The sequence below is a fragment of the Peromyscus eremicus genome, chromosome 17 (genome assembly GCF_949786415.1).
Source record: "Peromyscus eremicus chromosome 17, PerEre_H2_v1, whole genome shotgun sequence".
Lineage (NCBI taxonomy): Eukaryota > Metazoa > Chordata > Mammalia > Rodentia > Cricetidae > Peromyscus > Peromyscus eremicus.
The window spans coordinates 54,204,155-54,226,929 of NC_081433.1; the positions used below are offsets into that span (position 1 = coordinate 54,204,155).

The window sequence follows — 22,775 nt, forward strand, 5'->3', positions numbered from 1 at the left end:
GGATCTCAGTATCTGCCTCCATCAGTCACTGGACAAAGGCTCTATGATGACAGCTAGGTTATTTGCTAGGCTGGTCACCAGAGTAGACCGGTCCAGGCACCCTCTGGACCACTGCCAGCAGACCAAGGTGGGGTCAACCTTATGGATTCCTGAGAGCCTCCCCAGCACCCTGCCTCTTCCTATTCCCATGATGTCCTCATCTATCATGGTATCTTCCTCCCTGCCCTCCCACTCTGTCCCTGATCCAGCTTGACCCTCCCATTTCCCTATGTTCTCACCCCCCACTGCTCGTCCTCCCCATCAACCTCTTAACAAGACCCCCGGCGACGCCATGCCCCTTCTCAGCACTGTCCTCATGCTCAGGCTGTGACCTGAAGTATATGCACGAGGACCACACAAGCGTTCTGGAAAGTCCTCCCAAGGTTCCTATGTCCCTAGGTAAGGTCCAAACTCAGGTGGTCACCTAACTGGTCACAAGCCAGCCGTCACTGAAGCATCAGTTACACTAGCCTTGCTACTCCTGGCACATGATGCGTCTGTGGGTCCTTCTACCCGCCAGCTTCTCCCCCAACCCCCGGGGACTTTGACACTATTCTCTCAGTCTGAAGACGCTTTCGGGCTACCTTACCTCAACACCCGGGGCCAGTGCAGACAATGCTTCTCCAGGAAGCCCTCCCTAACCCCAGGAAACTAAGGGGGCCAAGCTGGGCCACACACTCAAGGCTTCCTGTTAAAAAGCCCATCTGCTAATACCCAAATCTGGAGCACAGGTGTCTCCGAGAACCAGCTGGAATTCTCTTTTCTGACCCTCTGTTCACAACATGCCCCGTATTTACCTTTCAATTAATTCACAGGCATCCTTCTTTGAATATCTCATTTTTTTTGTATCCAGATGACTGTGAAACCACTGAAGTTTGTCACCTATGTATGAAAAAGTACCAAAGTTTAGCACCACAAGCTTCATGTAGGCAAAGGTTTTCACCACAATCCTCCACAGCAAAGCATTAAAAACTAAAGCAAACTATTTCATTTTTGAATAAAGATCTGTGTAGCTGAGTCAATGGAACCAATTTGTCAGGAATGAAATTGTAACATTTTATTTGAAGAAAGGGACAAGGATGGGAGTGGTGTTTGCCTCCACACTCCTTTCCTTTGATACAATCTGTTTCTATTTTAACTATGTGCATGTGTGTGTGTGTGTGTGTGTGTGTGTGTGTGTGTGTGAGAATTACGTGTTTATGCATGTGAGTGCAGGATCCAAAGATGCCAGAAGAGGATGGTGGGTCCCATGGAGTGGGATGTGTGAGTAGTTGTAAGAAACCATGTGGATTCTGGGAACTGAACTCTGCAAGAGCAGTATGCCTGCCCTCCTAACTACCGAGCCATCTCTCCAGTCCCGTACATTTCTTGTCTAACATCAGTGAAGGGAGGAAAGATGGACTGACAGAATATGAAATTCTAAATTCTTATAAAGCAAAACATGTAACTTATTTAAAGTATCTTAAAATTTGATCAATGATGAAAATAGTATTTGTTAAACAAAGGCTTAGCCTCTGGCACCATGTCCAGAACTTTATAATTATTCCATTCAGATCAGCACTATTTCACATTTACACATTAAGTTAAGCATCCTAGAGATCATTACTAAACATGTTAAGCCTAAGAGAGGTGCCAGGTACTGTGCCAAGAGAAATCCTGGACTTGTCAGTAAAAATTTATTAGCAATAAATATCACCCACAGGAAGACAGAGAGAGGGGGGGAGGGAGGAAAGGGAGAGGAAGGGAGGGAGAGGCAAAAGGGTAAAAAGGAGGAGACTGTCACTGACAAGGACTGACCATGTTCGCACCCCTATTAACCATGAACCCTCTGCTCCGCAATACTTAAGCTATTGCTGTAGCCTGGCTCTCTACTGCTCTCAAAGGCCCATGTCTTCAACGCTGCTCTCTAGTGCTCAGTGCTACTAGGAGATGACGAGACCTTTGAGAGGTGAGGCCTAGGCGGCACTCTTCCATCACTGAAAAAGTGCCCTTGACGGGGATGCTGGGACTCCTCTTCTCGGCCAGAGTGAGGTAAGCAACTTGCTCTAGCACACAGCCCCTCTGCCACTGCATTCTGTATTGCTATCAGTCCCAAGGCAACATGATCGGCCTCATGGACTGAAACCCCCACCACTATGTGCCAAAGCAAACTTTCCCTCTTTCTAAACCAATCATCTTAGGGATGTGCTGCAGCAAGCGAACACAGCCACACCCTTCCTAATCTCAGCTGTCGGAAGAGAGGATTAAACCTGAGCTAGATGCGGAGGCGCAGGGGAATGAAGTTTCTGCAAAGCTGAGCTGCAGGGAGCACCAGCAGCTGACTCTGAAAGGCAAATGCTTTGCTCCACTTCATGTTTTCTTTTAGTGAAGTCTGCTTTTAGAAAAGCTGATAAAACAAAGAAACTGGTTTAGAGCGAAATTTCACTCTACTGAATGTAGCCAGAATCTCAAGCATCCAAACCCACTTACCGATAAGGTTGAGACGCAAGGCCCTCTCAGTCTTCAATCTTGAACCAAAAGGTGCATATAAATTAGAACATTTCCAAAGCAGGGGCTTAGAAATCTGTCAAAAATATCACAAAGAAAAACTTCCCAGAGAACTTTGGCATTCTTTCACATGTATTTAAAAAAAAAAAAAAAAAAGTCAATCTTAACAACAAAAAAACATGGCATGACATGATTGGCTTTTAAATCACAGGAATAAGATGTCACTAGAATGTTATTTCAGCATGCTAGTGACTACGGAAAGCCTAGAGGGCCAGTCCTGTTCATGCAAACAAAGGTTGACTGGGCTATGACTACGCCTGCAGCGGCAGCACCTGGACACCACCTGGAAATATGCAACCTCAGCCCAGTCCTCTCAGCAGACCTCCTGAGCGGGAAACCCTGCAGCGGAAAACACCGCTCTAACATGGTGCATCTCAGGACAAGGAAGTTTGACAAATACACATATGAGCAATGGAAAAATTATACTGTTTAGATGTAGTAAATCATGTTAAAAAGAATAACAAAAATGCTAAGTGATAAACGAACACCTGAACTTTGAAAACTACTATTTTAAGACAGTACTGCCACCATACAACTCTATGTAAAAAAGACATATCCCTCGCAAAAAAAGAAAATTAGACTATGCCATCAGTCTCTCCTAGAAAACACCTAACCAAATCACTGTAAAACAGCCAAGCTTTATTAAATGAGGCTTTAGGTCTTAGGCAAGGTATTAAAAAGCAACTGTGTGGACACCTGGTGCACTCACTGGAACAGCAAGGCTGGGCCACACAGAAATGACTTCTATCTGATTTTCCCTTTATGGAATTTTTGCAATATCTTCCCCCTCAGCCTCAGACCCTCTCCTCCAGTCTTGGAAGTAACTGTGTACACAAATTAGAAAATTTCCCAAACAAGGGTCTTGAAATCTGTTAAAAACATTAAAAACCCTTTATGTTCTTTGGTATATTTTTTCTTTTAGTATCTGTGGCAGATTTCTCTCCGAGCCCTGCCCAACTCTGAGATGGTAGGCCAGCTACTAGACTGACTCAGGCCTTGACTGCCTTCTCATTCAGTGACCTAGTCTCCTGGCCCCAAGCCACCAATCCACAACACCAACACCAACAGCTCCCTAACCTGTGACCATTTGGTGATCTAGTCTCCTGACCCCGATCCACCAACCCACAACACCAACAGCTCCCTATGACATCTCTAATCAGTCCCTGAACACTAGAACCAAGACATCTAACCACATATCCCACATTTCCTTTGTTAGGTCGAACACACAGCACACCCAAGTAGTTTCCTCCCACGATCTCTCAGCTCTGCTCAAATGTGAATTAAGTTCTCTAGGTGTCTTCCAGGACTTCTATAAAATATAACCTCTCTCTCTTTATCCTTCAACCTGTGTTAATTTTTCTTCACTACACTCACCATGAACTGCTACTTAAACTTACATTTTAGGTTAGCTCTGTAAAACGAGAGCCTTCATGCTGTTTACCTCAGTATAAAAACACATGAAAAAAATATTAAAGGAAGAGCGGGAGTGGAAACTGAGGAACACACACCTGGTAGGCAGATACATGAAGGAGCTTTCCCTAAGCACAACACTAACAGGACTAGACACTTACCTCTCCTTCTTGTCTTGTTTGTGAGACTCTCTTGTAATCTGAGCTGCTTTCCTGCTGTATGGATGGATGACTTTTTTTTCCCGACCTACAATTTTTCCTTTCAGTCCTTTAGGCTAAAAGATAGAACACGTGTAGTTAGATACACAATGACTCACTTTTAATGATAAGGATTTTGTACATATCAACTCCAAGATCAGGTTATGAAAGGACTCACTTCCATCTCTGTCGCCCCCACTCACACAGGGATAACTACACAGAAGCTTTCTTTTAAAGACTTTGAATTTCCATTATAAGAGTAGCATGAAATTCTCTAAGTGTGAAAGGGCTTTACAGCTTTCAAAGATTTAAGTTAACGAACTCAAACCACCAAGATTCAATGCAAAGAACACAACCTCCTGAACTTACATCCTGACTCAACTGTAGCTTAAGATTCTTTATAACTATTTATGAAAGATTGTCCACAGCAGGGATGGATGAATAAGGCACAAAAATATGAAGAAGATTCCCTACATCTCTAAACAGTTTTGAATTTTTGTACAATTTAAAACATTTAACAAGGACAAACAAAGCAAACTCTCAATAACAAGTAACTTCAGGGGTTGGCAAGGTGACTCAGTGAATAAGGGAACTTGCTGCACAAGCCTGGTGACCTGACTTCCATTCTCAGAGTCCATGTGAGGGTAGAAGGAAAGAATGACTCCACAAGGTTGTCCTCTGTCCTCCACATGCAAACAGCAGCCGGGGTGTGCAGGTGACTTTTTCTTTAGTCACTTAGTTATGTATAAACTGTCCATGCTGATTACTGGTTAAATTCACTGGCTCACCAAGTCAGACTGACATTTGTTTGCTTCCTCAGGAAAAATTCACAAAACTGACAGGAGCTAGAGAGTTAATTTCCAGAACTCTGTGGAGCATTCTATCATTCTAATTAAGCTGACGGAAGTTAAATAGTTTCTCAAAGATGACAGATGTCCCTCTCAGGCCTCTGGAATCATGGGCACCTTTTAAAGAAAAGTGCAGGACCACAGTTGATGATAACGTGAAAAACAGGGCCAAAAATGTGACAATTAGAACACAATTATAAAAATGCTACTACTTCTATGCAAAACAACCCATTGATAAAAAAAAGTGTGGCGAACAGGAAGTGCCGATTGCCAAGGAGAAAAGTGCAGTCAAATTCCCAATACAACTACACGTAACTGCTTTATTATCTGAAATACTCTGAAGATTATAGCTGGAAATCCTGCAAGCCTAGGGACACAGACTGAAAGTAGGAAGACAGGAAAAGACAAAGAAACAAGGAGGGGACAGAGAGATGCCTCAGCGACTAAGGGCGCCAGCTGCCAAGCCTGACGACTTGAGCTGGATCCCAGGTGGGTACTCACATGGTGGAAGGAGAGAACGGACTCCCACAAGTTGTCCTCCAATATCTACACGCACACAACATCAATTATAAACGTAAAAACGGATGCTGTGAATGAACCCTTTATATAGTCCTACACGTAAGTGTTTTATGAACGCTCTTAAGCAACTACTCTGCTTAGTAAATGTACGGAGTTAGCAACATCGTTGCCGGGGAGGGATGGGGGTTGTAGAGGCAGGACCGCAGTCAGAACGGGCCACCGAGGGGCTGTGGACCGATATACCTCGTGGCTGACTGTGCCCAGGGCAGGGTGGATCTCTACCTGCCCGAGGGCAGAGGTGGGTGGACCCAGAAATGTGGTTATTAGTGAAGATGCAAAGGTGCAGAGCTTCCACCAGGAGAAGGAGACCTTGGGAAGCGGAGCACGCCACAGGGCGGGGTGGGAAAGCGCGGGAGCACTCCGATCCCCGGGGCAGACACCCAGGACCCAGCACCGCCCTGGCAGCCGCTCCGCGTCCCGGCCTCTCCCGGCTCCGAGAATCCCCTTCCCGTCCGCCCGAGCAGAGCCCCCGGGGAACCCCGCGAGCGCGCCACCCACCATGGCGATGTCCTGGCCACCGAGGCCCCGCGGCGTCCAGAAACAACAATCTCACGGGCTGCTGCCGCCGCAGCTCCAAGTTCACTCCAGTCCAAACACACGTGGGTCCGGGGAAAACAGATCCAAACGGACCGGAAGGGGAGGGGCCGGTGCTGTCTCTAAAACGTCCCCGGAAATCCAGACTTCGTTTTTCTCAGCCCGCCTTGGATTTGTAGCCCGTTACACTGGACCAGAGATTTGAATCCTGCCCAGGACGCCTCATATTTCTGTCTTCTCTTGTTTCTGTCTGAAAGACCGACCTGAGCATCTGCCAGGAGGCAGCTCTCCAGGGGCGAGCACCTTGTCCGGAGATAGCGTCACTGGACTTGGATACCCTCTAGAGGTCCTAATGACGCCCTGTGTCCCAGAGCGGTGGAAGACCAACCTTCGCCTTTCCTGGGATTTTCTCTATCATTTTCTTTCCAATCCAGTTGTTCCGTTTTCGTACTGCATGTTAAAATTCCATAGGAACTCTTGCTCAGTAACTATTATTGATCAAATGCCTAGTGCATTCCACACATTGACAATATTCCCGCCTTTTGCATAATTCCTATCTGAAGTGGGTCATAAAGAAGCATTTCAAATAGTACTGGGATATAAGCTATACCATGGATCAACTAGATTTAACATACACAGAGGGAGAGAGGGAAGGTGAGGAGAAGGGAGGAGAAAAAGCAGGAAAAGAAGAGGGAGAGGATGACAATGAATGGATTCCTTGTATCTTATCAGACCACTCTGGAATAAAAGTAGAAACCAATAGCAGGAGAGACTACAGAAATTACACAAATACTTGGATACTTAACAATACACTTTTGAATGTACTTTGGGTCACTGAAGAAATCAAGGAGGAAATTGAATTCCTAGAAACAAATGAAAATCATAGGCAATCTGGGAAATCGCTAAGCATCCTAAGAGGAAAGTAAGTATACACAATAAAACAAAATCAGAGTTTTCTAATATGCTAATAATTCACCTTAAGGTTCTAGAAAAACAAGAAGTCACTACCAAACTCAGTAACTGGCGAAAAAAAATCATAATGATTAAAGCAGGACTTAATAAAACGAACACCAACAAACTCTCAATATATAGAACTAGCCAAAAAAAGTTGTTTTTCTTTAAAGGATAACAAGATTGACAAGCCTCTAGCCAAACTAATAAAAAGAATGAGTAAGAAATCCCAAATTAATAAAAGTAAAGGTGAAGGGGGAGTTGTAACAACAGACTCCAATGAAATCTGTAGTATCATTATATTCCAAAGAGCTAATAACATGTATGACACACTAAAATTATGCTCTGAAGATATAAACATATTAAACATGTTTACTACAAGTAATGATATTGCAGTAGAGATTAAGTCTCCCCAAAAGAACAGCCAAGGATCAGATGGACTTATGGCTAAGTTCTACCAAACTTTTAAGAAAGTCCTAATACCAACACTTCTGAAATTTTTTCTCAAAATAGAAAATGAAAGAATACCAAATTCATTCTATGAAGCCAGTATTATCCTGAATAGAATTAGATAAAGACACAGCAGCAATAATTACAGATTCACTTCCTGATGAACAGAACAGCAAAAATTGTGAACAAAATAATTGCAAACTAGATATAATTCAAAACACATTACATAATTCAAATGTATTCAAAATACATAATATTAATTAAAATTACACTAAGAGTATCATACATCATGGCTAAGTGGTGAGCTTCATCCATGTGATGCAAGTTAGGTCAATGTACACATATCCGTGAATATAATACCACTGCACTATACAAATAAACTAAAAGAAATACATGACCACAAAAAAAGGACAGTTAGCAAAGTTCAACACGCCTTTATGATAAAAGTCATAGAGAAATTAGGAACAGTTTCAACATATCCCCAAATCACGAAATCTATACACAACAAACATGTAAGCAACATTTTGCTGGGGGGGGGGGGGCAGGGATGCGGCAGCGCGGGGATTAAGCATTTCCCTAAAATCTGGAACAAGACAAGAAGACCCATTGTTGGCACTCTTGCTCAGTACAGTACTTGAAGTCTTTTTTTTTTTTTTAAGTCTTAACTAGAGCAATAAGACAAGAGGAAGGTACAGGAGTATAAAACAGTAATGAAAGAAGTCAAATTATCCCTATCAATGAACTATATTATCGATTCCTAAAAGACCCTACAAACTCCACCAGAAAACTCTCCAATCCAGCAGACACTTTCAGTAAAACTTGCAGGATACAGAATTGACATACAAAAAAAATCAAGGACTTTCATATCTATCAATAACAAATTTACTGGGAAAGAAATTAGGAAAATATCCCATTCATAATAGCTCCCCAAAATACAAAGTACTTAGGAATAACCTTAATCATGGGAGTGAAAGATCTCTACAATTAAAACTTGTAGACACTGAAAAAAGAAACCAAAGATACAGACATGGAAAGACTTTCCATACTCCTACATTGGCAGAAACATAACAGACAGCAAATAGCCAAAGCAACACTACAGGAAAAGAACACAATACCTAACCTCAAATTATGTTACAATGCTATTGTGACAAAGGGAATATGGTACTGGCAGGAAACAGATATGTAGACCAGTGAAACACAACAGAGGACCCAGAGATTATTCCACACAGCTTTGGCCACCTGATTTTTGATGACGTTGTTAGAAGTGGAGTAGAATGGATAGAAGATAGACTATTCAACAGTGGGAGTAATAGCAATGTCTTTACACCTTCAGAAAACTGGGTTCAGGCCTGTAGTTTTGGTGCTTGTCCTGGATCTCGCTCTGTAGACCAGGCTGGCCTCGAACTCACAGAGATCCGCGCCGCCGCCGCCGCCGCCGCCGCCGCCGCCGCCGCTGCCGCCGCCACCCCCCCCCCCCCCCCCCCCCGGCCCAGGCCTGTATATCTTTTACCTTGTGATGTGACATGAAAATCAATTCAAAGTGGGTCAGTGGCTTTAAGTTAAACCCTGAAATGCTGAAACCACTAGAGGAAGACATAGGAAACACACTTCATGACACAGGTCCAGGCAGGAAACTTCTGAGCTGGACTTCAACAGCACAGGTGCCAGGAGTGAGGAAGACGGACTACATGAAATGGAAGTTTCTGCACTGTAGACAAAGCTATCAGCAGACTAAACAAAGAGCCTGTGGGATGGGAGAGAAATCTGCCAGCTCTGCTTCAGACGGGGAGGCTAATGTCTGAAATTTATAAAGAACAGAAAAAATTAAGTGCAAAAAACCAAACTGCTAACTAGCAAAGAGGCCAACAAACAGACTGTTTTCAAAGAAGAAATATAAATGGCCAATCAGTATTTTAAGAAAGTATTCAATGTCCTCAAGCCATGTGGAAATGTTCCTTCAATCCACTGTTAGCCCTGTGAAATCTCACGTTTGTTTAATTTATCTTCCTTTGTAGATAGACCCATTTGTCTTGTGGAATGATTTCCTGGGTGTTGGCATGCCCTTACCCATCTTTGATATTCTGTGGCCCCTTTAAATTCCTGGGTAGGATTTGTATTAACTAGACATAGAACATCTTGCCCTCCCTATCTTCTAGCCTTTTTTTTTTTTTTAAATTTTCTATCTCTTTATTCAGTTTTTCCCGCCAAAAGGGAGGCTCCGAATGTGATCTTTTTACTCGCTTGTTTTATAAATAATCATCTAGTCATGTAATTTATCTGTTGTCATCTTCATTTCCTTCATCTTTGTGTGGGGGTGGGGGTGGGAGGCGCATGTGGAGTCCAGAGAAAGTCTCTGAGGCTGTTCCTTGTGTGCTGACTGTTGCGTGCAGTCTGTTCTCGGAGGGTCCCTGAAGCAGTTACGGCCAGCAGGGACCAAACTGCAAAGAGGTGAGAAGGAAGACTTGGAACAACTGGACCTGGTCAGTCAGACTGGATCAAAACTGCTGGAGTCTGGTTCGTGGTTTAATTTTCTTACATATTTGATCCCTTGGAAAATACCCACTCTAGCAAACTACCTAAGGTCTTTATCCTAAGAATGAGTTCTATTGATGGGCAAACAGTGCTCAGGGATAGGGCATAGAGGAAGGATTTGTAGCGAGCACAAGGAAGGACGGGTTCTACTGATGGATGATGCAAAGTACATGGGGGTCTGTTTCCTAAGGATGAGTTAGATTCACTGAGAGACAAAGCCCAGGATTCTGGCCTAACCAATTTCAGGATTTGGGGGAAACTCAGGTGGAGGCTGGCTCGAAATAGAGCAGTGAAATTTCACCAGGTTGTTTGACCATGCTCACTCCAGCATTCCAGGTGACCAGGAGTCATTCTTCCTTCTGTGGAAGAAAACAGACTTGTATGCTTAACAATTCTGGTTTCTCCAATGCAGACTCTAGGCTGTGCTCCCTATGGCCATCCACTTTTCCTTTGGAAGAGGGGTTTCTGTCCTCGATGTTGCTGAGTACGCTGGGTTGTCTGTCCGGTGAGTCTCAGAAATCCGCCTGCTTCTGCCTTCCCAGTGCTGGGATTACACAGATATCTACATTTCTGCCGGTTCTGGGAATCAAATTCCTGTCCCCAGGCTTCTCATGGCCAGCACTGTATTAATTGAAGTATTCCTCTAGTGTTGGAACACATCCATGAATGGTATCTTATGAGATTTCTGAACGCTTGTGAGAAAACTCCATGAAAATCAAACAAATGTCTTGTGATCTCAGCTTCTTCAAAACATGGAATTGTTCTTGGAATGTGCTTTCATGCCCCTCCCAGGTACAGCAGTTAGGAGTGAGTGTCCTTCAGATTATTCGTCACAACCAGATACTGTTAACTGTTTATATGCCTCTATGGAAAAATAGGTTTTGCCATGTGCAACTTGCCTATCACGTGTGGTTTTCCCTTGTATTGTACACTTTACTTATGTGACTCCTCTTAATCATCATAGTCTAAACTGTCTGATGCTCTGAATAAAGTTGGCTATTGCGTGAAACTTTACTCAGCATCATTTATTGGCTCCATTCTCCCAGGTCCCACTGTTTCAGGAGTAGAACATCCTAGTCCTTATTTTTTTTCTTTCCTAAAACATAATATTTTCCATTGGCATTTTAAAAGTAATTTCATACTCCCTTGCTAGATGTAGTGGTTTGAATAAAAATGACCCCCATAGGCTGGCTCAAAGGGAGTAGCACTATTTGGAGGCGGGGCCTTCTTGGAGGAAGTGTGTCATGGGGTGGCTTTGAGGTTTCAGATGCTCAAGCCAGGCCAGTCTCTCTTTCTTCCTGCTGCCTGCCTAACCAGAAGTAGTAGAACTCTCAGCTACCTCTCCAGCACCACGTCTGCCGGTGTGACACCATGCTTCCCGCCATGACAATATGGACTAAACCTCTGACCTGTAAGTCAGCCCCACTTAAATGCTTTCGTTTATAAGAGCTGCCCATGATCATGGTGTGATATGAATCTTAAAAGGTCTTATTAATAAAAAACCCTGAGCCAGACATTGGGGTGAAAGCTGAAAGATCAGAGGGATAGAACAAGCCAGCCACAAGTTCTTACCGCTAGGAAATCCTCAGCCCAAGAGGGAGCTACTTCCTGTATACTCATACCTCATATATCTTTCTGTGCCCTGCCACCTTACTTCCTCTTTCCTCCGAGCTATATCACTTCCTCTTTCTGCCTATCTCTATCACTTCCTGTCTGTCTGTACAGACCTCCAGACCTCTCCACTACTGCTGGGATTAAAGGCGTGTGCCACCATGCTCTGTTCCCAGTGTGGTCTTGAACTCACAGAGATCCAGATGAATCTCTGCCTCCTGAATGCTAGGATTAAAGGTGTGTGCTACCGCCGGGCGGTGGCAGTGCACGCCTTTAATCCCAGCACTCGGGAGGCAGAGCCAGGCGGATCTCTGTGAGTTCGAGGCCAGCCTGGACTACCAAGTGAGTCCCAGGAAAGGTGCAAAGCTACACAGAGAAACCCTGTCTCGAAAAACAAAACAAAACAACAAAAACAAAACAACAACAACAAAAAAAGGTGTGCTACCGCTGCCTGACGCCTATGTTTAATATAGTAGCTGGCTTTGTCCTCTGATCCCCAAGCAAGCTTTATTTGTTATAGCACAAATAAAATATCACCTCACCATGGTGTCTCTTCACAGCAACAGAAACTCTAAGTAAGATACTAGGTTAGCAATATGTACCTTTCCTCTTCTGGATATACACGGCTATAGATAAATAAATAAAGGCTGATGTAGACAGACTAGTGGATCAATAGATAAGTCGGTCCCAATCAGGCATGGGATACACGCTTTTCCGCTTTTCAAACTCTCCGCTGTCACAGGTGTACTGCCCTGGACCTGTTACGTTAAACTAATCCCGTTGATGGAGTCAACTACCAGGCCCTCTCCTTTGTGTTACAGAAAGATTCAAGGTTACCACAGCTGCGCCTTTCCCGGAGAACCTGAAAACAGACGGCAAGCGGAGTCTGTCCTGGGAGGAGAGAGCGATAGAGAAAGCTCGCCCTCTGCTGGTGGAGAGTTGGAGCCAGGCTCACATTAACCTGACCCTGTGATCCGTGGGTACTGTCTCACAATGTGGGTTTCTAAATTCCTCAGACCCTCGAAGCTGCCACCTCCCATCCAGCAATGCCTCCACCGGCCCCGCTCCCTCGCCACTCATGGTTCAGTCTTCCCAGAAGCATTTTGAAATGACAAATGTACTCTCAACGGCTTAGTCCTTTTGGTAATTTTTTTTTCAGGATTGATTTTTGGCAAAGTCTGGTCTACTCTGTCACAGAATTTAGTTGTAGAAGTCAAGTTATTTTTTATAAGCCTGGCCCTATATTACATGTGATATAAAATAGCTTTTTTTTTCTTTTGACCTGGTTATGATCTTTTATTTCTGGAGAGAAATTGTAAGGTGTCTTAAAAGACACCTTATGGAACTGGATGGTATATCTTAACTAATTAAGGACTTGTCTGCATGAATTGGTCTTATGCTGACTTCTGTGCAGAATGAGACATTTAACTCAAAGGCATGCCAACGCTCAAACCCCAAATTTACATATCCAAATAGTTTAAATATAGCACAAGGAAGTAGTTTGCTAGCCATTTAGAACTTGCCTTATTTACATATCCCAAGGAAGGAACTCAACATCTGGTAACCATGGATACCACAGAGAAGGAAATGCTGTGATATAAACGGGTACAAGCCACGGCGGCTCTTCAGAGCTTTCCACACGTTTCTCAGTGTGCTGCTGGAAGGCATCACATAGACACATAGCTCCAAACTGCTTCTCTGATGTCCCCATCTCCACACCTATCCACTTGGGTTAGAGAGGCATCACGTGTGTTGTGAGTGACTGTCACGCTCCTTGTGAGTTCTCTTCCTAACACAAGCCAATCTGTCAAAGCGGCTCCCAATAAACTGTGTGCTAGTGCCACCTTGTGGTCATAAAGTAAACCCTCAGAACTCACTGCACAACTTAAACGTTTTTTAAAAACAAACAAACATTTTGCTGCTGTTTTTTATTAATCAGATCTATTTGCACCTATGTGGAAAATTCCCAAGTCTTGTTAAGCATAAAACTATGCATAATCAATTCTACATACAATAAAATGATGGATGAAGGTATGTAGATGCTCTGGAGGCAATTGCAGCAAAATATTCTTAATCCAGAAGATTAGAACTGAGGGAGGGAGTGCTCAGGAATGATCTTTTTGTTTTTCTTCAATGTTTGAGTTTTGAGACCACTTATTTTTCTAAGTTCTTTCCAATTGAAAAGTAGACGGAGAACAGTTGAACTTGCTCACCAAGGTGAACAGACATTGTGTGTTAAAGATAGGTTGATGCAAATGGGAATGTGTGAGCTGCTGGTTGAGAGGGTCTTAGTCACTGTTCTACTGCTGTGAAGGGACACCTTGGTCAAGACGACTCTTAGGAAAAAGTATTTAAATGGGGGCTCAGTCCATTTTCCTCATGGCGGGGAGTGTGGTGGCATGCAAGCAGGCACAGTACTAGAGAGGTAGCTGAGAGCTTTACCTCCTGGTCCCCAGGCAGCAGGAAGAGAGGAAGAAACAGCTGGGCCTGGTGTGGGCTTTTGTAGGCTCAAAGCCCACTCCCAGTGACACCTCTCCTCCAACAAGGCTGCACCTCCTAATCTGTTCCAAATAGCTCATCGCCTGGGGTCTAAGCATGTAAACGTGTGGTTGTAAGTCACAACAGAAGAGACGCTGCAAGAGTTTGTACATGACTAAGAAAGTGGCCAGGGGCTCGGCGGGTAGGAAGGGCACTTGCTGCTCTTTCCAAGGACCAGAGGTAGCTTCCAAATGTTGAGACTGGATCTCACAACCAACTATAACTTCAGTTTCTGGGGATCCCATCCCCTCTTCTGGCCTCCTCAGGAAACCACACACATGGATATATATACATTCACCCATACACATAAATAAATAATAATTCACAAAAGCAAAACAAGACAGCGAAATGGCAGGCGTGATAGAGTCCATCTGTAATCACACAGCACCTACAATAAGATGGGAGTCTGAGGCAGGAGAGTTCCCAGAAACCCACAGGCCAATGAATCTGGTATTCACAGCTGTGAAAAACAAAGGTTTCCTGCCTCAAACAAGGTAAGGAGATAGGGCCAATACTTGAGGTTGCCTTTTGACCTCTGTACATGGAGTATGGCACCTGCAGTCACATTCATATCCACATGATATACAAATAAACCCCTCTCTCTCTCTCTCTCTCTCTCTCTCTCTCTCTCTCTCTCTCTTTCTGTGTGTGTGGGGGGGGTGCTTGTGAGTGTGTGTACACATAAAAAATTGCAAAAAGAGAGCTTTGACATACAAAGAATGTCTAATAACAACCCTAAAAAATTGTAAAACAAGACAAAGAATTCCCTTGATCATATGACTTATGCACAATTCCAAAAGCCTCATTTTTCCTACATCCATCATCCCCAATCATCTTTCCTGACAGGAGGAGAACAATTTTCCAAAGCACGACTATGATTGAGACACTCTGATGATAAAAAATCTTTCCACTGTACACTGCCCTCCAGTCAGACTCAAGAGAACAAAACAAAACATCAAAACAACCCACTTGGCTCTCTTTCAAGGCCTCTTGAAGGTCTGGCCTCCTGCTTTACTGCTCAGTGGTTCTCAGTCTGAGTCCTTCATTCCTAGCTGGTTAGGTGCTCTCTTTCCCCATTGTAACTGTGCTCACTTCACCGACGGAAGCAAAGTTCTGCCTATTCCACAAGGCTAAGGCAGACATCCTCTCTTCAGCGACACTTTCCTGATTAGGAGCTGAGAGAGAGCCCCTCTGCCCTGTTCACACTTGACCCTCCAAGAGCAGGGTCTATAATCATGCCCACCTTCCTCTGGAGGGTGAGAGGTATCTTGGGCATCTCTGTGGAGCATTGCACAAGGTTGTCATCCGTCAAGAATGCAGTAAAGAAGTAAGTTGTCCTTAGGTAATGAAAAAATTGGAATGTGTTTCTATATCCTGAAAGCATAGCTTTGGAAATACACTGTTTGGGATTTGAAAATACCATGAATAAGCAGCTATGTGTCTACGCAGTGTGGACAAATGAACTACTAAAATCCTATTCAGTAGAAACCATGAATTGTCCAGCCATATTTTCTTTTCTTCACAACTTCCTACCCCAATTGTTAACACACAGAAGCCAGCTAGCTTCACTTCCCCATTCATCAATCCTGGCTGCAGCTTGGCCATTAGGTTTTCTCTAGCAGAGAATGAAGATTACAATGTGTAACTTCCTGAAAAAGAAATGGGTTTCTTTCCTGCATTCTGTGTTCCTTCCAGGGGTGAGCCAGATGGACAGGATGGTTTGGGTTTCACAGATGAGAGCAAGACCTGAACCAAAGACCCGGGAAGGAAACAGGAAGAACATGTGACCTCAGGCCCTGCAAACAGAGGCACCCACAAGTCATGTCCTCCTACCTGTAGGGGACCAGCCCCCACCATTATTTACGCCAGGAACCCTTGAGGAATGGGGGATAAGAGACTTAGAAACAGTGAGCAGAGAGAACAGACAGAAAACACAGGATAGACTCAGGTGGACCTGGATCCTCATCCAACAGGCCCAGAGCTTTAGTCCAAAGGTCTATTTATAACAATGCCAGGGGGTGGAGCAAAAGACCTCCCCCTTGCTAGTTAGACCCTTACAAACAACTGGTACCCAGGCCTGTGGTCCAATCAACCTCCCATGCTGTCCTGCTGGGTACAGCCACTAGGAAACCTAGTGGGATCCAACACGCACCATCCCCTGGACATTTATGGGATAGGGAAAAACACCTGAATTCTTCTTGAGCCACACACACTTTTTTTCCTCCTTGTCATTCTGTTACTACAGCTATATACCTTGAAAAATGTACCAAAGGACAGTAATAAAACGTGAACATTTGTTCTGAACAAGGATACTGAAGGTAGCCTTCTTCTGGAACTGTTCTCAATAATTATTTTGATTTATTTCATTGAATTCCAATAGAGCATAATAGCCAGTGTTTATAATGATAGCCGTTAGTTATCCAAGAAAAGGTTAATGCCCCGAGTAACCTTTTTGTAAAAAGGGAAGGAGCTGTTTGATACGCTTTAGAGAATTTATTTTAAAAATCATTCAGATTTGAAAGGACATTGTATTTAACAGAGAAGTATTAAAAATCTCTCTAGAAAACTTAGCTAATCATAATGATGGAATTTTCTTTGGATACTTCTTTTCTAGGACTTTTTATTTTCAAAATTATGTATATGTGTTTGTGGAGGCTGGGGGAAAGAGTCTGTGTGTGTGAGTGCATGTGCCCACAGAGTCTAGAAGAGGGTCTTGGATCCTCTGGAGCCAGAGTTAAAGGCGCTCTCCAACCTGGTGCTGGGAACAAAACTCAGGTCCTTTGGCAGAATGGTATGTCCTCTTGAAGGCTGAGCCATCTCCCCAGCTCCCTTTTCCTTGGGGAAGAAGATGCTTTCTAACATTTTTTTTTTTTAAACAGGAAGATTACTAAATGGTCTCTATAATGCTAGTAATAATACGTGTGGCTAGTTCAGAAGTCTGCTAAGGGGAGCACATGTTTATCAGAGAGACGCTTGACAGAGAACAGGGCAGCAAGCGGGGCTGCAGGGATCTGAAGACCACATGTAAGGTGTTCATGTTCAAAACATTGGGAGTCTCCATTCTGAGGTTTTTGATAGAGTAGTGGCAAAGAGATCCTCTAGTTTGCAACAACTACAAAACTAGAAAAGCAAAAAGCAACAGTTTGAATACACTGGGCAAGAGGCAGCCCAGGCCAGTCATCTACAGAAGCAGAAAAACAAGTGGGGAAACTTGCCTCACCAAAGAGGGTGTGTTAAGAAGAGCACCAGAGTCATGCTCAGCTCCGTTGAGACCTAAACCCAGGCGTGGCACTGGGTAGAAAATTGAAGGGCAGTGCTTACTGAGAGGAAACTGTCTAGACAGAGCTCTCCAGGCAATGCTAAGGTGCTACCCTGTGCGAAGTCAATCTCTGCAAGGCCAAACCAGTGAAAACTTGAGAGCAGTAATACCTGAGCAGTTCCCAGAATTCACACAGGGAAAAATGCAGCCAGAGTACAGGATTCTTGAAGAGGGCATGCTTTGTCGAGAAGCTAGCCTAACACCAAAGGAAAGCAAACTCCAGAGTCACTAACACACCACCTGGTTGCCTCCAAGAGAAAGTCCAACTGTTCTTAGAAGAACAAAGCAGAAAATCCCCAATGTCCAACACTAAAGACAAGGCAGCACCATTCATTACCAGAGAATAAAATAGTCAATGCAAACACATCTAGAGAGACAGAAATGAAGACAGGGACTTTTAATAAAAGGCTTTTTAAAATATGCTAAGAGGATGAAAAGACATGTTATGATTAGAGAATAATATGAAGAAGGAACCACTGTAAGGTCTAGCGAGTATTTTCAGTGGGAAGTGCCATGGCTGGGATTCTCAGCAGACTGGACACTGCAGAAGAACAGAATGAGGAACTGAAGACAGTGATGAAATCTCCCAAAGGGCAGATCAAGAAGGCAGACACACAGGGCAGTAAGGAGCAGAGCCTCAGAGGTGGAACAGAAATCCAAGGGAGAGAAAATGAATGCAGAAGCCACAGGGGATGGGAGGATAGGAAGTATCAAACAAAAATGCGTTTTTCTTTATGATGGAAGTTCAGTAAACACGAACATTTGCCAAAATTAGTAAGAATGTTGATTAAATGGGTTAAGTTCACTTACACTTTCAACTCATAACTCAATAAAATTGATAAAATTGTTTTAGACAAAATAAAATCTCCCCTGGGAATTGAATTTGCTCTAAGGGTTAGGATATATTAGGTAAGCCATAGAATGGAGGAGTACCTGGCCAGAGCGTTTATTGTGTGAATTAAAATGTCTTGCAGAAATATTTGAAGTTGATCATACTAACTTATAATCCAATATAATTAATATATATGAATTCAGATTTTAAAAAAAGTATTAGTTTCTATTACTTTTCATTATTTTCTTTTCAGAAGTTAAGACATTTGTTGTGACCTGTTTCAAGATTACTATCTAGAGATAGAGAAAAGGAAATTTTTTTCACAAAGTATCATTACTACTTATGCATATTCAGCTAGCATATCTATATACACACACACACACACACACACACACATATATATATATATATACATATATAAATTTAATGTTATATCAACCATCCATGTAAGATGGGAGGTGGCTGTGGTGGTAATCTAACATTTGAGTTTCTCCTATATGTGGTGTTTGCACATCCAGTCCCAAATTTTTCAAAAGCTAATTGACTAGCAACAACACAGTAAAAACATAACAAAGAAGTCAAGTTGCTGGTGTATGGATGAGGCCAGACATCAAGACTGAAAATGCTGAGCAAACACCATTCCCTTGTGTTTTCTTCTAGTCTGAGTCCTGTTATCATTGTTTACTTCCCCTGATTACTGAGTTATTTGAACGTAAGTAGTCTCTTTTTTTAATCTGTTAGGAACGCTTTCCTTTGTAGATAATAGAAATTCAGCCTATACGTTGTATAAATCACAAGAACAATGTCTCTTCCTAAGAAGTCTGGAAGTACTTGTCCCAAGTTGTCTTCGTTAAGATCTATTGCTGTGATCGAAACACCATAACCAAAAGCAACATGGGGAAGAAAGGGTTTATTTCCCTTATACTTCCAGGTAACAATCATTGCGGGAAATGAGGGCAGGAACTGAAGCAGGGCAGGAACCTAGAGGCAGGAGCTGGGCCATGGAAGAGTACTACTTCCTGGCTTGTCCTCTGTGACTTGCTCAGCCTGCTTTCTTATAGCACCACAGCCACTAGTCAGGGATGTCCCCATTCCACCATCATCCACTAATTAAGAAAATGCATGATAGGCTTGCCTACAAGCTGATCTTATGGAAGCATTTTTTTCAATTGAGGCTCCCTTCTATCCTAGGACTCTAGCTTGTGTCAAACTGACATAAAACTGGGCAAGCTGCAAATGCAGAAACTTAGGAAGTCTCCATGCCTTTCCATTCTATCCTATGAAGCATGCTGTAAGCAGACTTTTCTTTCTCATCTGCCAGTTCCTAAATAACCAACAGAGACTTAATATTAATTATAAAAGCTCACCCAATCGCACAGGCTTGTTACTAATGAGCTCTTACAACTTAAAGTAACCCATTTCTAGTGGCTTCTGGCCTTACTGTCCTCCAGCATGTCTTGCTCCCCCTGCATCTCCTGGTGACCTCCTCTGACTCTGCCCTTCTTCCTCCCAGTGTCCATCATCTTGTTCTCCCGCCTAACCTTGTCCTGTCCAGCTATTGGCCAGTCAGCTTCTTTACTAAACCAATCACAGAGACAAATCTTCACAGTGTACAAAGGGATTATCCCACAGCAGCAGGCTAACATGCTATGCTTAGGCTTCTATGGCCCTTTTCACATCGTCTTGAGGGGAAGGTCGTGGTTGGTGAAGAAATCAAAAGAAGACATCATAATTCTTGTATTCACTCTTGTCTACCAAGAATTGTTTCATAGAAATTATTCTCATCAAATCAGACTTATGTTTTTATCACTGTTTATCTTATTGAAAATAGGGTTTTTTTTTCTCACATAATATATCCTATTATGGTTTCTCCTCTCTCTATTCCTCCCCGTTCCTCCCTACAATTCTTCCCATCTGGATCTACTGCCTGTCTGTCTCTCATTAGAAAAGAACAGGATTCTAAGGGATAAGAATAAAATAAAATGCTGGGCAGTGTTGGTGCATGCCTTTAATCCCAGCACTAGGGAGGCAGAGGCAGGCAGATCTCTATGAGTTCGAGGCCAGCCTGGTCTACAGAAAGAGTTCCAGAACAGGCACCAAAACTACACTGAGAAACCCTGTCTTCCCCCGCCCACCCCTACACCCGCAAAAAAAAAAAAAAAAAAAAAAAAAAAAAAAAAAAGAATAAAATAAAACATAGTAAGCAAAATATAATAAAGTAAAACAAGAATTGGCACATCAGAATTAGGCAAAATAAATAAACAGAAGAAAAAGAGCCTAAGAGAATGCATAAGAATCAGAGACTCACCAGTTTTCACACTCAGGAATCTCATAAAAACACTAAACTGGAAACCATAATACATAGGCAGAGGACCTGGTGCAGACCCGTGCAAGCCCTGTGCATGCTGCTTCAGTCTCTCTGAGTCCCTATGAGCTTCGGTCATGTTGATTTAGAAGACTGTTTTTTTAGTGTCTTCCACCCCTTCTGGCTCTCACACTCTTTTTCTTCCTCTTCCACAGGGTTCCCTGAGCCCTGAGGGAAGGGTTTGATGGAGACATCCCATTTAGGGCTGAGTGTTCCAAGGTCTCTCTCTCTCTGCACAGTGTCTGGCTGTGGATCTCTGTATTTATTCCCATCTCTTGTGGGAGGAAGCTTCTCTGATGATGGCCGAGCAAGGCACTGATCTATGAGCATAGCAGGAATCTTATTATTGCTACAGTTTTTTGTTTGCTTGTTTGTTTCTGTTTTTTGGACCAATAGTATTTGTTTTTACTAGGTCCCTGAGCTATCTTGTCTCAGATCCTTGGTCACCTAAGCAGTGCCAGGTATGGGGTTCCATCTTGTAGAGTGAGCTGTAAGTCAAGTCAGATATTGGTTGGTGACTCCCACAAGCATTGTGCCACCGTTGCCCTAGCATATCTTGCAGGCAGGACACTACTGTAGATCAAAGAGTTTATGGCTGACTTGGTATTTACATTTCTCTTTCGGTAGCATGCAGAGGACCTTCCTGTACCATAAACGGTAGAACATAGGGGTGAAGGCTCTATGTGGGCACTGGCTCAACATCTCCATGTTCAGAGAGTCGGGTAGGTACTGTCTTCAGCAATGGGGCCTTGCCATCAGTTTGTGGAGAGCAATGTATAGCCTGGGTTGTTTGGGGATTTCCATGGGAACCCTTTGGCCAACAGCTCAGATTTTTTTATAGAAATTATTTTCAGGAAAAGCAGACCTGTGCTTCTCTCTTCTTTCACAGAACAGAAACATGACATGGTCCCTGTGACCAGCAAAGGAGAAAGGATTGTGTGCTTGTGGGGTTCCCCTGACCCCACGGAAGAATTAGGCCCACCACCAGCAGCAGACCTTGACTGAGGAGGGGTAGTGCGCCACTGGCCTGTCACCCAGCCTCCTGGTACCCGGACACAAACAGACGCAGTGGGGAGCCGTGACAAGCAGGAACTCCTTTATTAAGCATCAGTACACCCTTTGGGTTTTTTTGTTTGTTTGTTTGGTTGGTTTTTTTGTTTTGTTTGTTTGTTTGTTTGTTTTTGTTTGTTTGTTTTTTGTTTTTCCAGACAGGGTTTCTCTGTGTAGCTTTGCGCCTTTCCCGGAACTCACTTGGCAGCCCAGGCTGGCCTTGAACTCACAGAGATCTGCCTGGCACTTTGTAAAGCACCAAACCACAAGCCAGCTTTCCTTCTACCAATCACGACAAAGGTCACGTATCCATGAGCCTCTCTGGGCATAGCTCAGCATGAAGATCAAGAGCAGGCCAAGCACCTATGTCATCTCTCCTAATCCCAAGAGCCAATCATGAGTTTTGGTAAACAAGTTAGGTCCCCGCCCAGTTCACGTCCTCTCCCCGCCATCTTTGGCTTTTGCAGCCCTCCGTGTGCTCGGCATACCTACCTGTGCTGGTCAGTTACGATTATCCTTTGCTGCTGGGAGTTTGGCATAGTCTTCTATATATGTTGTAATTCTTCTTCTAACCTCTTCAACCCATACCTCAAAATATCATTTACACACGTTAGCGAAAGTAGGAAAGGAAATAACAGTAATGCCTACAATAATTATCAAAATGAGAATCCAGAAAGATAGGTAGAGCATATCACCCCACACAAAAGGAATTGAAATGCTTTCTAATGGATCTGGCCAGCCCACATGCTCTGCCTTCTGTGCTAATGGAATTCAAATGGAAGAGGCAGAAGCAGCTGTCATTTGTCTTTATGAGATTCTCTTGAAGAGCATTCTGCAGTTTGGACAAGTTGTAACACTTCAGGGATTCCAACCTCTAAGCCTTCTAAACTCAGCCTCCTGAGTGTTAGAAACTGGGTGCTGTTTCTTATGCTGCTGCTCAGCAGAACTTACACAAATCGATTTCTGCTTCCTA

The 22,775-nt window shown here is 43.4% G+C and overlaps 1 protein-coding gene across 1 annotated transcript; it reads right to left on the reverse strand.

Annotated features, from left to right (window-relative positions):
- Positions 1–832: 832 nt before the first annotated feature.
- Tma16 (translation machinery associated 16 homolog) lies at positions 833–6,121 on the reverse strand. Its single transcript, XM_059244469.1, has 4 exons — positions 5,804–6,121; positions 4,158–4,270; positions 2,509–2,546; positions 833–921 (listed from the first exon to the last, which is right to left on the reverse strand). Exons 1-4 carry the CDS (start codon positions 6,119–6,121, stop codon positions 833–835), a joined length of 558 nt encoding a protein of 185 aa, XP_059100452.1.
- Positions 6,122–22,775: the final 16,654 nt, after the last annotated feature.

Bases quoted from the DNA above. Each gene is read 5' to 3' on its own strand.
- Tma16 (XM_059244469.1), bottom strand. From the start codon at position 6,121: ATGGTGGGTGGCGCGCTCGCGGGGTTCCCCGGGGGCTCTGCTCGGGCG. The intron at 4,271-5,803 runs GTATATCGGTCC...TCTATCTTTTAG, and splicing joins TGGGCACAGTCAGCCACGAG to CCTAAAGGACTGAAAGGAAA. The intron at 2,547-4,157 runs GTAAGTGTCTAG...TTTTGGTTCAAG, and splicing joins AAACAAGACAAGAAGGAGAG to ATTGAAGACTGAGAGGGCCT.